Source organism: Genypterus blacodes, unplaced genomic scaffold (genome assembly GCF_046128005.1).
Source record: "Genypterus blacodes isolate CSIRO-AG114 ecotype Tasmania unplaced genomic scaffold, CSIRO-AGI_Gbla_v1 ptg000111l_1, whole genome shotgun sequence".
In the NCBI taxonomy this organism is placed as follows: Eukaryota; Metazoa; Chordata; class Actinopteri; order Ophidiiformes; family Ophidiidae; genus Genypterus; species Genypterus blacodes.
The window spans coordinates 1,547,415-1,564,143 of NW_027466915.1; the positions used below are offsets into that span (position 1 = coordinate 1,547,415).

The 16,729-nt window shown below is 40.8% G+C and overlaps 1 protein-coding gene across 4 annotated transcripts in view; it reads left to right on the top strand.

The window, feature by feature from the left end:
- Positions 1-648: 648 nt before the first annotated feature.
- cblb (Cbl proto-oncogene B, E3 ubiquitin protein ligase) overlaps positions 649-16,729 on the top strand; it is a 44,912-nt gene continuing 28,831 nt past the window's right edge. For 3 of the 4 annotated variants that reach the window (XM_076161377.1, XM_076161380.1, XM_076161379.1), the window contains exons 1-3: positions 649-890; positions 2,147-2,324; positions 2,915-3,165. In XM_076161377.1, coding sequence (XP_076017492.1) covers positions 2,157-2,324; positions 2,915-3,165 — 419 coding nt within the window. In that variant the 5' untranslated portion in view covers positions 649-890; positions 2,147-2,156. The remainder of the gene's footprint in view (positions 891-2,146; positions 2,325-2,914; positions 3,166-16,729) is intronic. The other variant, XM_076161378.1, reaches the window with a different exon arrangement.

A 16,729-nucleotide genomic window follows, 5' to 3' on the forward strand; every position in this document is an offset into this window, starting at 1 on the left:
TAAGCAAAGTACAACTGCATGTCTTTAAATTACACCTTTCTCATCTTCTTGTTATGATAAGTCATATGTTAAAAGTCTCTGCTTTAAAGAATGGCTGCAATGGAGATAAAAAAACTGACAGAAAGTCGTTTCGAAGGCTTACATTTATTGCAACGATAACGACGAAAATTATATTATTTAATTATTAAATGTGGATGTTGCGTTTGTTATATGGTGCGTTAACTTTACACTCTTGACACATCCCCCACACAGCACCAATAGGCGCCCAGGCGTTTCTGTCATTGCGTTGGTCGGTTCCTGGAAAATATTGCTTCATACTCCGTTCGTCCCGCCCACCGCTGGAACAGCTGCATCACGTTCGACAGAAAACACCCACAACAGCCCAATAAGCCAGGTAATACCTTCACATTAAAAGTTCCGAATGTAAGCACGTTTGGTTTAAGTGGAGAAGTGCCGCGTAGCAGAGGACTATATAGACAAGTTAAATACGTTAATGAAGTGGTATTTCAATATGAAGTGATTTAATCCCTGTCAATATATGATGAATAGAGTTTAATACGATCAATCATGTTTCGAAAAGATTTTTTTTATTTTGAAAATAAAAACCGGAAAACGTAGCCTTTATAGTATTTACCTTAACACTAATGGCGCCGTACAAAACATACTGTACAGACCTCGTAGCTTCGCGTTTATCCAACTCCTCCGACACTTACTGTAAAACAACAGTAATAACACGGATGTAAAAGATGGATTGTTTAGATTGAATAAGTGAATCAGACACGCTGGATACTTTTCCGACGACTGTTTTTCTCCGGACACTCCTTGTTTTTTGTCCTCTGGATGTGGACCGAGTTCAGCAGGGATCCCAGTAGACATTCCCTGGTGGTTTGGTAAGTTCGGACTTTCTGTTTGTATTTATGATCACTTCTTCATGTAAGTTCTTATAGAAAACACACACACGAGTTATACTGGGGTCTATTGGCTTGTGTTTACACTCTTGAGTTGCTTTGCCAGAGCAATCAGAGCCGCTTGGCATCAAATCAGCCTCTACGAAAGACAGAAAGAAAGAAAATATAGTATTTATTAAATAAATAACAGACACTTAACTTTTACTTGTGAGCAAAACTATGCGGTCGTGTTATACAGGGTTTTATAATGATGAAACAGTAGAAAAGAAAGTATCCTAATGTCTACAAACTCAGTAGTTGCATCGGTGGTAATGGATGCTCAGAGATTTTAAATAACAGAAAAGTAAATAAAGGAAGTATGTACAGCATACTCATCAATAACACATTAGTAGAGCCATATAGACAGTCCACTGTGTAATTGAAAGAGTAATTTTAAAAATCTTAAATAGTCCTATTGCAATGAGCACGTTAAATGTGTAATTTGTTTACAGTTCCATCTTGTTGTAACGTAGTCTTAATGTATTGCAAATATATGATAGCCAGTTACAATAACATTACCTGAAGGAAGACAATAGCTGAAACGGCCTGCAGTACAGCAGGGGAGCACAAAGTTTATCAGGTCAAGGACAAAGCATGTACATGTGTGTGTGCACAAAATCATGAATCGCATTTGGTATGATTCTATTACACTTGTCTTGATTTTGTATAGACTGTATTTTTATTAAGATGGTAACAGCAGAGACAACAACACTCATGTCTAACCTCAAAGTTAGACTTCTAGTAAGTGAAATAACAGTGAGCATACTCCTGTTAAGCTGCAGACCCCTGGAAGCCCCTTAAAAGACTCTTTAATAGAGGTCCTAAATCAAAGCTTTCACCAGCAGGCATCTGTGGAGCACAATAAGGTCAACACAGCATTGTTACAGCTCATCTGAACCTGCTTTCCTTAACCAACCAGGAAGGTGCAGCTCTTCTGTTTTTCACACTCCAGCTGATAAGAAGCATCTGTTTAAAAATAAAGCATGATGCAACTGGTCACAGAAACATCATGTTAGGTGATGGAAATTCAACATAGTGTTTCCATGAGTGTCTGCATTGCTCCTTGATAAAGATCTCAAATGACCCATCTGCACTGGTAGATACTCGTTTGGCAGCACAAGTATGTGAACTCCTTTTTCATATGGGCTAACCTGTCATTTTCAGCTCATATGCTCAACCCTATGCTTTGTTTTTGTCAGTGTATAGGAAATGGCAACTGCTCTCAGTGGCCGAAACCCTGGCGGACGTGGACCAAATCGAAGTAAAGGTCGGATTTTAGGCATCATTGATGCCATTCAGGATGCAGTGGGACCACCGAAACAAGCTGCTGCTGACCGGCGGACCGTGGAGAAAACATGGAAGCTCATGGATAAAGTCGTAAGTTTGAATGGAGGGACTCATTGGGTCTGTCTGCCAGATGGTAGTGTGCTCAGTCTTTGTTGTAGATACACATGGAGAGGTGGGGCGAATGCTAATTGACTCTGCTGCCCACATTTTCAGATGGTCTCTGAAGGTAATTCATGCATTTGTAAGATGTGCTCTCATGTTACACGTTGATTGGGATCTATTTGTAAAACGACTATTACATGATGTGTGTCAGTGCTCGGTAAAATATCAAATTCAACCACACAGTAATGCAGCAGGGAGATTTGTCTTCCCCATATCTATCTCTGTAATGAAAGTAATTTGCATTATGTTCTTTGCATTATTGAATGTAGTCGTGTAGAGAATGCTTTTAAGATGCATTTCCTGACTTTAAACCTCTTTGCTGGCCTGTGGAGCCTCATTGATCAGAGATCACATAAACAAATCGACAGTTCAGCATGTAAAATTACTATTGACATCTTTTCACGCTTGGTTGTTGGGACAAATCCCAGCTGAGCTTCACTCAGGTGCTGTCATGTAATGAAAACACTTTAATCTTAAAGCCTTCAGCAAGCTTCCATTAATGGATTTCCTTGTCCCAGGTACGCCTCTGCCAAAACCCCAGACTCCAGCTGAAAAACAGCCCACCATACATCCTGGATATCTTACCTGATGCCTACCAGCACCTTCGGCTTATACTGGGCAAATATGAAGAGAACCAGAGACTCACACAGCTCAGTGAGAATGAGTACTTTAAAATCTACATTGATAGCCTTATGAAGAAATCGAAGCGCGCCATCCGGCTCTTCAAAGAGGGAAAGGAGAGGATGTACGAGGAGCAGTCACAGGACAGGTAAGATATTTATCACAAATGAATTCTTCTACTCGATTTATTAAAATCTGCAAGTTTTCACTCTATGTTGTGGGAGGGCGGAGGTATTTGTTTGTGATTTTGGGCTCAGAGTAATCGCCTTGATCTGCCTTAACCGCTCACTAGCAAAACACTTTCAAAGGGATGAAAATCCTCTAACATGACCCAGGCGAGATTCAAAGTACTTCCCAGTGGCTGCAACGTTGAAGGTAAACCTCAGCTAAGTCACTCGGGTCCAAAGCTTTGTGCGGACTTATGTGGAAGAAATATAGCAGGAGGCGACTGTAACAGACGTGTGAGGTGTGAAAGATGTCACCGGACTCTTGTATTTTGAGTTTTTGACCATAACTAAGTTACTTATCTGTTAAATTACAGTGTTGTACTCTACACCGGATCAAAGCTTCTGCTTGTGAGGAGTATCATCTTACATGCAGTATGAACAGACCTTCCACAGCCTGAAAAGAAATGCTCTATATATCACATTTAGAAGAAAAGAAGAAGTAAATTGTCATATGATGTACAGCCTCAAAGAAGCTTTATGTCAAAACAAAAATACTACTTAAAATTCACATTTTTGGGCATAATTGCATTTTTATTGCAAGGTACATTGAAGTGTATTGAGGAGTGTACAGTCCCAGTTGACCTCCGCCTTTTAACCACTGCAATAAACAGTATTATCCTAACATGAGGTGACAGCCGAACTGATATGATGACAGCTATGATAATGATGAAGATGGTGATCATATGTGAGAGGTTTACCCACTGTGCCAGGGTGACAGAAAGGACACAGCACTTCTGTCCTCTCCACAGGCCAATTTGCAAAAGCCACATATCGAATCGAATGTTTTAGTGATTGGACTTTAACTGCCTAGCTTGTCATCTTGACTTGAATCAGCCCACTCTGATTGTGATGCGTTAGACGCGAGGCTGACTGAGTCAGATTATAGAGTGGGTGGGTGGCGAGGATGGAGGAGAGAAAGAGCAGAGAGCTGAGGGAGGAGAGAATACATGGGCACATTCAGCAGAAAAAGGTTCTTGCAGTCACTTTAGGTTATCAGTAAAGCAGATTGTGCTGCTGCCCTCGTCGTTATTATGTGCTTTATCTTATAGAGAATTAGGCTGGAAATTGCATTCATGCACAAATGTCACATTATAGTTGCTTTGATAGTCAAGTTGCTGTCAGGGGAAGTGTTGCCTTTAAGCTCACCCAAATATAAACCATAATTATCTGCCTTTTGTTTTGGCTCATCTCAACATAAAATTGCTTTAAGCCTGAACAATTTCCTCTTTCACAAAGACCTAAATGCATTATGGTCACTTAGTATTGACTGGAGCAGCGGATGTAAGGTGAACGAGACAGGATGAAGGAGAACAGAGTAGTAATGCTGCACTGGATGATTATATCTGTAGTAACAATTCAGTGAAATCCTTTACCCATGTTTGTTTTTGTTATGTATGTTGCTGTCTTGAGGTCAGAATGAATCGTCTCTAGATCTTCTGGCCCAGAAAAAAAAAAAGATTTTTGCAAAGAAGCCTTTGCAAAAGTGGAGAGTCAATTAAAGAGTGTGAAAGGCTCCAGTGATTCTTAGGACTTCCCTCGAATTGCCATGTGCAGCACAAAGGGGAAATCCCCATGTGCTTGACATCCTGTTCATATATTCCCTCTCTGAAATTGTCACCTTGCAGAGTTTTTGATAGCTTTCTGACTGACTCTAATTTCTTTCACTTTCTTTTTCTTTGAATTCGTTATTGTTGCACAGCTATTAATTGGTTTTCTGCCACAAAGCTCCCAATGGACTTGTGCTTATTTTGGCTTAATCTATCACACTGTATACATCTTAATTAATAGCCTCCACAGCAAACAACACACATCACAGCTAAACCTAAGAGAGGAAATTGGATACAGCAATGATTTTTACTTTTTCATGTCAAAATCGAGCATTAGTGTTAAAAAGAGTTTAGTAGATGGATTGAAAACTCTTTTGCTGTTGTCCACCTAAAAGTTGAAGTTGTGGAGCCATTTCCAGTACAGTAGTACATGTGGAACCAAGGCAGTTGTGTCGCCATTGTGGGGGTAGAATAATTCACACCTACTCATGCTGTCAACTCAGTTCTCTCTTAAGGTCCTATTTTGTAGTTCGCTACAAGAACTAACTTTTGATGGTCTAAACCTATTTATTTTTAGGGGAAATGCTCAGAATCCTTCCAAATTAGGTCTGTAAACCAATGTTGGTTGTTAGTGCCAGTTCCCATTTTGGTCATATTTTCTTTCTCATATTTACTGTTCTAAAGAGTAAAAAAAAAAGAAATTGGGTACTTGGGTAATTTTACTGCCTGTCACGTTTCACTCTTAGTATTTTTTTCACAGAAAGTTACAAACTCAGTGCAATAACCGACCAGTGTTACATTTCATGGACCTCATGGACCCATCATTGCATTATTGGCAAAAATGCTATTGTGTGTCTGGTTCCAGATTATATCTCATTATTGACTGTTCATATTGCCTTTATTGCATTTACTTTCATTACGTTAGAGTGGGCTGTTACATTATGAGCAGGTGTTATTGAATGCCACAAGCTTTGTCTGCCTGAGAATTGTTTCAGCAGCTCCTCTGACACACACTTAGACACTGTTAACACCTCACCTCTTCAGTGATGCTGGAGGAAGCGCTGATTTTTTTTAACATTAGACCTCAGCCAAACTATTTTACACATCAATGCAGTGTAAAATCTGTGTCCACCTTTTAAACTTGTGCTTATTTCCCATTTCCCCACACAGCCACACAGCCCTTTTAAATAAACTGCTGGTTAAATCAGTTATGTCAATGTTTTTGTAACTCAGTGGACAGTCTTGTTATTTATTTCAGGGAACCTTCAAGTCCTCTTAATCATCCATTTTCCCTTGTGTTTGTATGGATCATTTATATTTCCGAACAATGTTGATCTCAAGAAAGGAGGAAGGGTGTGACGGAAACTCTGTGTGACTTTTTTTACCAGCAGTGTTTTTAATGTATATGCAATGTTTTACACAAAGACCCAGCAAATGAACAAGTTCTCTTTGAAGAGACGGCTGAGTGAGCTCACATCTGGTAATGCATCTGTCTCCAGGGACATGGCTTCCCATATGCAGCCCGCTGTGTCTTTGTGGCAGCCTGTCTAGCACGAGTCGGCTGCATGCGCTTGATTAAGCACTGTGATCACCCCCCAAACCTTACTTCAGGCCTGCACCCCATATTAAGCCGTCTGATGTCCACACGTCCCCTCCCATCCCCCAGCCCCCAGTGTTCTTTGTCACTGCCTGCACATATGACCACCTGATCCCTCATCCCTCTGCATTTTTCTTGTCCACATACTGAGCAAAGGATGGATGTGATGGGAATATTAATGAGGAAATTAAAGGACGGAAGAAAATTGCAGACAGCTGTTTTGTAAGAGTTAGAGGAACTTTCTGCTCCTGCTCCAAATGCCGGTGTGTCTTTGAGTTAATTGTCTTTGACCCAGCAGTTATATTTCCCACTAAAGCCTGGAGAACAATTTGCCTCTGTAGCCTTTTGAATCAGAATGCCTGAAAGCCCCTCATGTGGAGTCTGCAGGAGGTTTTATTTAATTAGGCAAATTAGTTTGCTTGACATTTTTTTCATGAGGCTTTCTAATTGAGTCTTTACTTTCTCGAACAAACCTTTGGCACCAGAGCACTTTGGCAATGACTAAACTCATATTCTGCGTTGGTGATGTGGGGTAGTGCACAGCTAACCTGAAGAAGAAGAAGAGGAAGAAGTCTTTACTCCACTACTTAAGCAACAAACTCTATAAGCAACCTGCCACATATCATTGCAGTTGAGGGCCAAAATGGCTGATACAATTCAGTATTCAGTCAGGTTTGTCTTTTCTGAGATGAAAGCTCTTCTCAGGAAAGAGACCTGCAACCACAGCATAAAATGACATTGACAAACACGTTAGCCGCGCCTTTCATAACTCACCGTGCTGCGAGGGATCAATTCACTGCACAAGATGACATTTGCCTGGACTGAGCTGTAAAACATAAAGTCTCCCTTTTATATGAGCTCTCTATAGTAGCTTTTAAAAATTCTCCCTGATGCTAATCAGGCATATCATTGTTCCAGGGTGATGCCATCAATGGACTATTAAAGTTAATCAATTAGCTTACAGTATATTGGTCACTGCAGACTCATTTCATAATTACACACTTCCCTGAGCTCTACCTTTTTGATAGTGTGCTCGGTAGCTGTAACTGTTCTGAAAAATATAATATTGCAGCACTGCTGTGTGACTCCAGGTGTACACACTGTGAATTTGGGCCTTTTACTCAGGAAATGTCAACGTTTTCATTCACACCAAGCACTGGGTGTGACGACGATTAACTACCAGCGTGATATGAACATAATGTACAACTTTTTCCACTGAAGTATGAGTGTATACAGGGGGGGATCCTGGTGTGAACTCTGTGGTGTCCTTCAGTGTGTACCCACAGTGCTCTTCTCAGGTGATTTGCACAGCAGGGAGGTTTTATAGCCAGGCCGACAAGCACGGCTTTAGGCTTTAGCGGCTTCCTAAAGTGATTGTCTCTAAATCAGCTGGATTAAAAGTGCACTGCTTTTGCCAGGAAGCAGAGTGTTGTGACTGAAAGACAATCTGACCCCCTCCCCCCCACCTCCCTTAATCCATCAACCTTTGCCGCCTCAGTCTGGTCATAGTATACAGACATGGTAGTGGTGCCAGCAGTTATAGTGTTGAGACTATAATGGTAGTATTTCATCCTCAAGGATCAAATATTGTCTCTTTGCCTTCATGTAGTTATATTTTCTGGAGGAATGAGCCTCATATAGAAGCAGGAAATTCATCCTTTTTTCTAGGCAGCAGCTAATTTGTAAGTTGCTGATACACAAAGTCAGGTAAAGCTTAGTGCTTAGCCAAATTGCCAGTTTATCATTTTTTTATTTAATTCTGGTTCATTTTAAATGGAGCCTCGATTTAAAATCTTCTCCATTAGAAGCGGCTTAGATGAGCCCCTGAGGGCATGACGGAGGTTTTTAGGTACCGCAGACCTCATCAAACTAAGTTGACTAACTTTCAGAATATCAATATCCAACCTTCCTATTTTTGGAAACTCTCTTCTTTCAAATGGAAGATTTATTAAGTGTGTTAAGTGTTTATTTTAATACTCCAAAAACTACATTTGCTGGGAAACACACCTTTATATTTTAGCATCTACATACTATTCCATGGAACTATTTGGCTATTAAGGAATGATTTACATTTCTTAATCTATATCAGAAAGAGGCTGAGATCGACTGAACACAATAAGCCAGTGCTGCAAAATGAATCAAATCAATATCAAATAATTTGGCCACGTGTAATCGTCGAATCCAAAGGAACTCTGATTAATTTAAATTTTTAATAATCTAGATTGTTCCAAATGAGTGTTGTGATAGCGTGCGTGCTGTGTTCCGGGGTAATAACAGTAATCCTGCAGCTGCCCTGTGGGGGTGGTGAGGAAGTCAGTCGCTCCAAAACGCAGCATGTTTTGCCCAAAGAGATTGTAGATGTGTCATGCAGTATAACCACATGTGCCGTGGGAGCTACATGTGCTGTGGTAACCTTTGTTTCACATCTAACAGTCATGGGATTCTTTTACTTGCTGTTGTAGCAATCAACCTTTTATACCTTGCCACCATTTTATATCTATATGTAAAAAATAATTGCATAACTAGTATCACTACAGTTTGGCAACCCATCCATCACTGTAGCATAGAAGCTTGTTAGTGTGACAGAGGCCACCCCACCAACATACCACCAGAAAATGCTCACCGTTTTGTTTTTTTTAATAAATTGTGCAGAAGTCATCACCAGCTCCGTCCTCCGTATTGCTTTCACTGTGTTGTGGGCTTTGGTTAGTTACAGTTACCGTAATCGTCTCGCTCGGGCTCGGTTTCCTATCTGCGCTGAGGCTCTCATCAATGACTGAAACCGGCCTGCGATGTCAGACAGCCTGCATTTATTGCTGACAGGCAGACTTGACCGCTTTTTTCAGGAAAAGAAAACCCTCTCAGCATTTTTTGACACTTCAGGTTGTCACAGAGAACATGATGTGGTGAAGTATTTACTTCAGTGTTGATAAAAGACAATACATTTCAGAGCGTGGGATTAATGAGGCTTAATGAGGCCAAACGATACTTGGCAGGAGGCCGATTGGAACAATACCTGCAATTTCAGAATGTTCCTTCCCTTTTCCTACAAACTTTGCATTTGGCTAGACGACTTAAATCAAACCCCTGAAGTAATGGTAATGTACCATGGATATTTTATGTTGGTTTCTAAAGTATGTTTACTTTTTGAAAGCCTCATTCCTGTTACTTGTGCAGACTGTGGGCGGATTCATTGGAAGTGATGTGCTTGGAATTACTCAGAAACTGAGGTAACACTACAGGAAGTGTTTCCTGGTGAAGTGTCTTGACATGATGCCACATGTTCCAGTAGTCTCAGTAGTTAGGATACCTTTGCGGTTTTATTTGATAGTTTGTTTGATTCACTGTTTTTTAAGGCTGAAAAATCCTTTCTTTACATTAGTGTATAGTTAGGTTGTACTTATTAGAGAACACCAGAGAACACAATTTATGGCAGCAGGTGGTTAAAATGCGTCATCTTAAGATGCGGCGTATGATCGTACACGCCTTTACACGCCTGGGTACTGTACGTCACGGCAAGCAGCAGTGTTTTGAAGTGCTGATGTCACACGTTCCATGTAAGGCCTTAAAGGTTTGAGCTCGGCGCAAATGAGTAAGCTTCCAGAAAGTGGAGCCATCTGGACAGGAAGTGGAGCATCAGAGGAGGAAGCCAGAGAGCTTCAGTCAGGAACCAAGAGACTGAGAACACGGGGGACGTGTTTGTGTGTGTGGGTGTCTGCGTGGTGAGGGTCGTTGCCAGGCTTACTCACTGCTCTCTGACTAAGGTTTTGTCTCAATCTGCTGACACACATTGTATGGCATGGACACAGAGGAGTATTCCAACCATGACTCTGTAAACTTCCAAACCAGATATTTCACAAAGTGGACCTGAACCGCAATGACATCATGAAGGAAAATAGTTCCACCTCATTCAGTCGGTGCCATCCATCATGAATGTGGAGTTTGATTTGACCATTTTGTTTTTTTTAATAGTTTTTTCATGTATTCAAGTATTTTTATTTAAGCCAGTATCACTATCAGATGATGTGATAATGAGCATATAGTGATATATTTAAGACAATTTTATGAATTAGGTGCATAGACATTTACTTGTAACACTTTGCATGAATGTACCTGCAACTATAAAGTATCTGCCATTTTTCCCAACAATAACTTCAGTAGATGCTGATTGAATTATTTTATGAATTATGAAAGCAACCCTTCTAGATTAAGAATTGAACTTGAAGTGGTAGATCTGAACTGAGCTATCCAAGAGGACTGGAGCCTGGGATGAGCTTTAAGTCTAAAACAAGTCTCTGGTGAAAGAAAATACCATGTCAGAATGAAGCCTTTTTCAGATGACACAAAACCTCGGATCTTTATAATTTAATTAGCAGAAAACATTTATGTGTAAAGAAAGAAACTGAATACCTCCAACAAGAGCCAGGGTGGTTCTCCCTTCACACCCCAACCCCCATACACACAGACACACCAAAAAACTCCAAGAAGGAGGAATCGTTGCCACATAACCATGGCACCAAGTCGGAGAGTGAACTAAGCTAAACCTGAGAGATAAGACATTTCTCCACAGACTTGACAGAATTGTGTATTATTAGGAACAGCTCATTCCAAAAATCCCAGTTTAGACAAAAATGTTCTCCAATATAGTATGTGGATCTGTATGTGTATGAAATGAGCAATTCAGCAATGTATAAAATAAAGAACATGTAGCTAAGTTGCACAAAGTAGCATCTCATATAAGCAAGCAACCAATAACATGGAGGCACAACATTATTGCAATGTTCCGTGTAACCTGCCTCTCACCCATGAACTCTGGGACTGGCTCCAGCCCCACATGGTCCCAGCTGAGGACAAGAGGATGTAAGGAATCGAGGGATGTCTATTTCCAGAGTCTCCTTTTTTCAGAAAGGGAGGAGATCTGCCATTTCTTCCTCCTCACCCATCAATTACACACAGTGTGTCCAAGGAAGGATGGATGGGGAACGTGCCAGAGCATGAAACGCTGGTATGGTTCTATGTGTTCTCCGGTTTTTGCCACCTTCCTTTCTTTTTATTACTCTTGATTGATGGACTCAGCTGTTTTTGTTTTGTTTCAAATTAATTGCTTTTAAGAGCCATTTTGCCTTCTCTTTCCCTCTCTGTCCCTCTGTCTTAATGGACTAGGTTCTGTAGCTCTTTCCCGTGGCAAATGATTAGCAATTGACTGAATAATTGATGCTAATAACCATCCTTAGAAACAATTAAATCAACGACTCAGCTGACTGAGTGCCCTTATTTCAGTCACCATCCATTCTTTCAGCTCTGACCGAGCAGTCTCTCCCCCCCAGTATTTTTCCCGTGTTACCCTCAATTCTCCTCTTCTCTCATATACCAGCTACCCCCGCCCCACCCCCAATCAAAGCCGATGGCTTATTGAGTCTGGCGGGAGTCGGCATATAGGAGATCTGATAGACATCTCATCTGTCTGATAGTCCCTTTGTGAAGCCATTAAAGTCCCCCATGGCCACTTTGCTCTCGTCCTGTCTCTGCTGTCAGCTGCATGAACACACACACACACTCACATACACACACTCAGCACCACATACGTACACACCGCCACATGTCCCTCCTGGCATCCTGGAGCAAACCATGTAGTCATGTGATTAAGCTCTGTACCTTGTCTTTAGCATCAAAGTTATCTTCAACCCCAGATATCCTGTGCATTTCACGCAAGTTCACCCATGTCTCCTGGCTTTCCCCTGGCCTTGGGTCTCCAGATAGATACTCTTTATGAGGGGATTGGTGCAGTGTGTGTGATTTAGTATGGAATTGTGTGACTGTCTCTACTGTTCACAAGGGAATCCTGGTGATGATTATGAAAGATATGGCCCCAAAAGGTTCTCTTTATTAGTTCTTAATGGTACTCATACAAACTGAGGTGAAATTGATTTATTCATCATCCTGCTCAGGCCTCCCAGGAGTACAATTCGATTATATTTCATGATATATTGCTAATTAACGGTCTTGACTCTCTCACTATACTCATTTTTTAAACCATTTCTAGACTTTCTTAACACAGTGGCCAAGGTGTTGTAGAGTTAAATGTTCAGTCGCATAGAGCTGAAGACGCAGAAAGGTTTTTGAGTGACGATAATGATGCTCAGGTGACAGGAAACCAGTAAAGTTATAGTGGGCGGTTGAGCTGCACCAGCGCAGGTGTCACCACAAGAATTATGTGACACTTTCACATTGTAATTTTCTCCTTGACTTCTCTTAAACTTGACTTTTCATTGAAAATCTTAAAGCTGAAATTGAATTTAGCCTAATTTAATCGTGTAGCACATGAAGCTGTGAAGGGCATCTAGTTTTGTAAACAACTATCTGTTACAGAGCCAAACAGTTTCTGCCCACCTTCCTCGAAACACACTCAGTACATTAGCCCTAATGAATGTGCTGGCTTTCCTGCGGTGCTGTCAAACAAGCCATATTATACAAGCAGTCTAATGGCACAGGGCCTTCGAAGGACAGAGGAAGAAGACTAACATATCGAACCCTGTAGAATGTCATTGCAGAGGACTGAAACACACTAACTGCCTCTCACTTGGTGTCCATTGACTTGCTAACATTGATGCCTGAAGTCTGTTGTCTCATCAGGCAACAGTGAATGCACGCAATCATTAACAACAAGAGATTGAGCCTGAAACAGCACTGCACATGCACCCCTCTGCTGAGAATGCATCCTACTCTCAGTGTTTGTTTGTTGGAAGGCATTTTTGAAGCCAAGCATTGTTCCACAACACGGCTTGAAATTGGGTTCAGATCACAATCATTACGTAAGCATCTGTAGCCTTTCCCTCTGAATCCTAATGGAGGGGTTTTGGCTGGCCCTCGGTTGATTAAAAGCCTAATGGTGACTGGAAGAGCATGAAATTACCGAGACGTGCTTGGCTTTGTCAGTGCAGGGACACACACACACACACACACACACGCACGCACACACACACACACGCACGCAGAGACAGATTGGCGTATGTGCTACCACCAAGGCAGTGACTCTTACTCACACCTCCTTAAGCTGCTGCTCCCCTTTGCGGTGTTCAAGTCACTACACTATGAGGGGAATACATGTGAAACACTCTTTAGAATTTGACATCAATGAATCTAATATGAGGCTTGTTCACTGTTCATGATTCATTTTCTAAATAGCTCATGCTTAATTTAACGAAAGGGGTCAGTCATCGATTGCATCACAGGTTCAGAAGAAGCTGTGCTGGTGAGGTCCAGGTCAAGAAAGCATGCAGCATGTGCTATGTGCTATGTCATAAATAATTTCACCTCAGCAGCATCAGGATTGATCGAACTGTGTCTCAGTGGAAGTACACAGTAATCATAAATAAGTCATGGCTGCTTCACTTTGTAATTGCTGTATGACTGTATGAAACAATTCATTCTTATATTTCAAGGCCTTCCACATGAGTCAGCATCCTATAAACACACGGTTGTATCTGTAGAGTTCTTGATTTACTCATGTTTCAGATCTTGTGTCTACATGCCTGACTGTTTTTTTCGTAGACTCCATTAATCTGTTAGAACTAGGTCCGTAAATTAAATGTCCTAGAGCTTGAATACTCTTAAGGCCGCTGTAACATTCATCATCCAGACTCGCCCATATGACGTGGATGGAGAAGCCATGTCGCATTTATACATTTTCAGAGTGACCACTCATAGAGAGTGGAGGGAGTGGCTCGTATGAGGTTTTGTGATAGATCATACAAATGGGGATAATGTCACCAGTAGGAAATAAACTCTTTTTTCAACATTGCTCACAAATCAAACTTTGATGGTATTTTGAACTTCGGGCACTTAGGGAAGTACATCAATTAACACCTCCGCCAGTGGAGAAGCTGCTGTTGTAGGTATTTGCTATGTGGTTTGACAATTAGTTTAATGGTTTGGGTTTGGAACCACTTCTTTGTAGGTTTTGATGGGTATCTGCAGCAGGCATCCGTGATCATGGCCGATGGAGGCTGGGGACTGAGAAACCGGTGTGTAGAGTGGAGACTGTGGCAGGATTGGATATAAGCTACTTTTCAGCTCTTTTATTTTAAATAGAGTTATACATTCAAACCATTGAGCACATTTAAGCATTATGTGACCTTTACATTCATTTGTGCGATGAATGATAGATTTACCAGTGTCTATGTCAGCGTTTTCCTAAATTTGCTATAATGCATTTTGTCGGCTGTAGGTGTGCAGATTTACATCACAGTTTCATAAAGGTGGAATAATATCTCATATCAACTTAATGTCACTCTTGTTTTCACGTGTAGGAGGATGAATTTCTGACGCCAATGACTGGCAGGTGAATAAATGTGAAAGTCACACCCCTCCTGCAAAGTAGAACACGTTTTGTGGTTGAATTGCATTGTGATTTATGGAGGTGGCTGAACCAGAAATGCAATACATGGCTATTTATCACAGTGCTATTTCCAACTGTTTACAGCAGAGTTTTCCTTTTTCTCTCAGCTTCACTGCAACACTTTGGCCTCTAAAACGCTGCTTATCTGATGTACGAATGATGCAATCTGGGAGCAAAAAGTGAAAGGTTTTATTCAATCTGTAGTGGTGGTAGAATTGTTTGGTCCGATCACGAACGCACAACTCAGGAATACTTTCTATAGTCTGTACTTGATCCTTGAAAATCAACTGTATTGATGAGACACAGTGGCCTTAGTAAAGCTTTGATTCTTTGGATTTCTCCGAAGAGCTTGATTGATAATTCTGCCTCATTTGAATAAGTTTGTGTCAAGACGTGTTGAAGAAGAAGGACACATGCATGTGGGTGTCAGAGACATTTGAAGTGGTTGCGCTGCATCAATTGACACTTCAACGTAAAAAAAAAAAAACCCCAACATCAACCATCACACAATCTCCTGACACATATACAGACATAGAGATTGTATAACACTCATGATAACTGGCAAGCTTTGCATGCGCTCAAACCAATTGGCAATGATATTCGTGCCTGCTGGCTGCGATAGTGTTAAGATGAATGTATACTTGCTATTGAAAATTGCACTTTAATAAGGATCCAACAATACAGCAGACACTGAATAAGCAGACACGAATAACAATTACTGCACTGCTCATTACAATGACATCACTGCATACCAAATATTTGCCAAATCCAAAATGCATTATTGAATTTTTTTGTTTGGGTAGAATTGAATTCCAAATGTGCATCTTAGATGTGTTCTCTAAGTTTGAATTAGTTTTGATTGCTGATAAAAAGTTCTTTAAAACTGTAGCTGTCTTTATTGTTGTGCTCTGTTGTGAGTTGTGAGTATATCGTTTGTGACTGTGTGAGATGTGTTCAAGCTCATCAAAACCTGATCAAAACCTCACCATATATAAGTGTGTGAATGAGGTAAATATTATGTGGAAAAATGGAAGCATGATTATCTTTGTCACATGCGTTCTTCTTTGTTTCTTTTTGTTATTTTCCCTATTTCTCTTCTTGCTAATTGCCTGCTTCTAAAGTCGTCTGAAAATGTGTTGATCATTGCTGAATTGGCCTGAAAGCTTTGTGGGGGGGATTCGTCTTTAACTTCTGCCACACACATTGTCTGGCTCGCCCATGAAGTATGAGGCTGGTGTGTGTTTGTGTGTTGCCAAGCTCAGGCCTGACTTTGCCCATAACAACAGAGCAGGCTTGTCAACTCTGTTTTCAATCTATGGGCACGATGGTACAGTATTAGAAGGTAGCTGTGGATCAATGTGTCTTTTGCACATTCAGCTATTGCAAAGGTTTCAAAATAAGATCAAATAACATAAATTAAATCTATAATTCAGCAGTGTTGTTTTGATGCATGCAGGCTCTAATAAGAAAGGTTTCACTCATACTACAGCAACCTGAAGTTCGCAGTGTTGAAAATAGAATAGCTGTTCTACTTTGTGTGCTTTATGCAGTCAGTTTGGGTAGCACAATGTGAATTGAATTGATGTTAAAATAAATTAAAGTAAACTCTGCCTGTATACCTAAACAAACACAGAGGCACATAAAATTATGAATTCATTGGAATAAAAGCTTTGTGACACAGTGGAATCAAAACATTGTGATAAACACGCTAAGCCTATTAAACACAGGTTTAAAAAGAGAATTATAAAGTGGAGAGGATGTGCTCAAGGTACAGTAGAGACAGACACACACACACACAAGAACACACAGACACACTGCCCCCACTGATCTTGTTATCAGTACCCCACAGCCTGTGTGCCGTCTTTGTCTCATGCCATCTTACCTTGGGCAAAGTCACCCTCTCCGCTGTGTGCTGTGTGTTTCTTTGGAGTGTTTACTGGCCC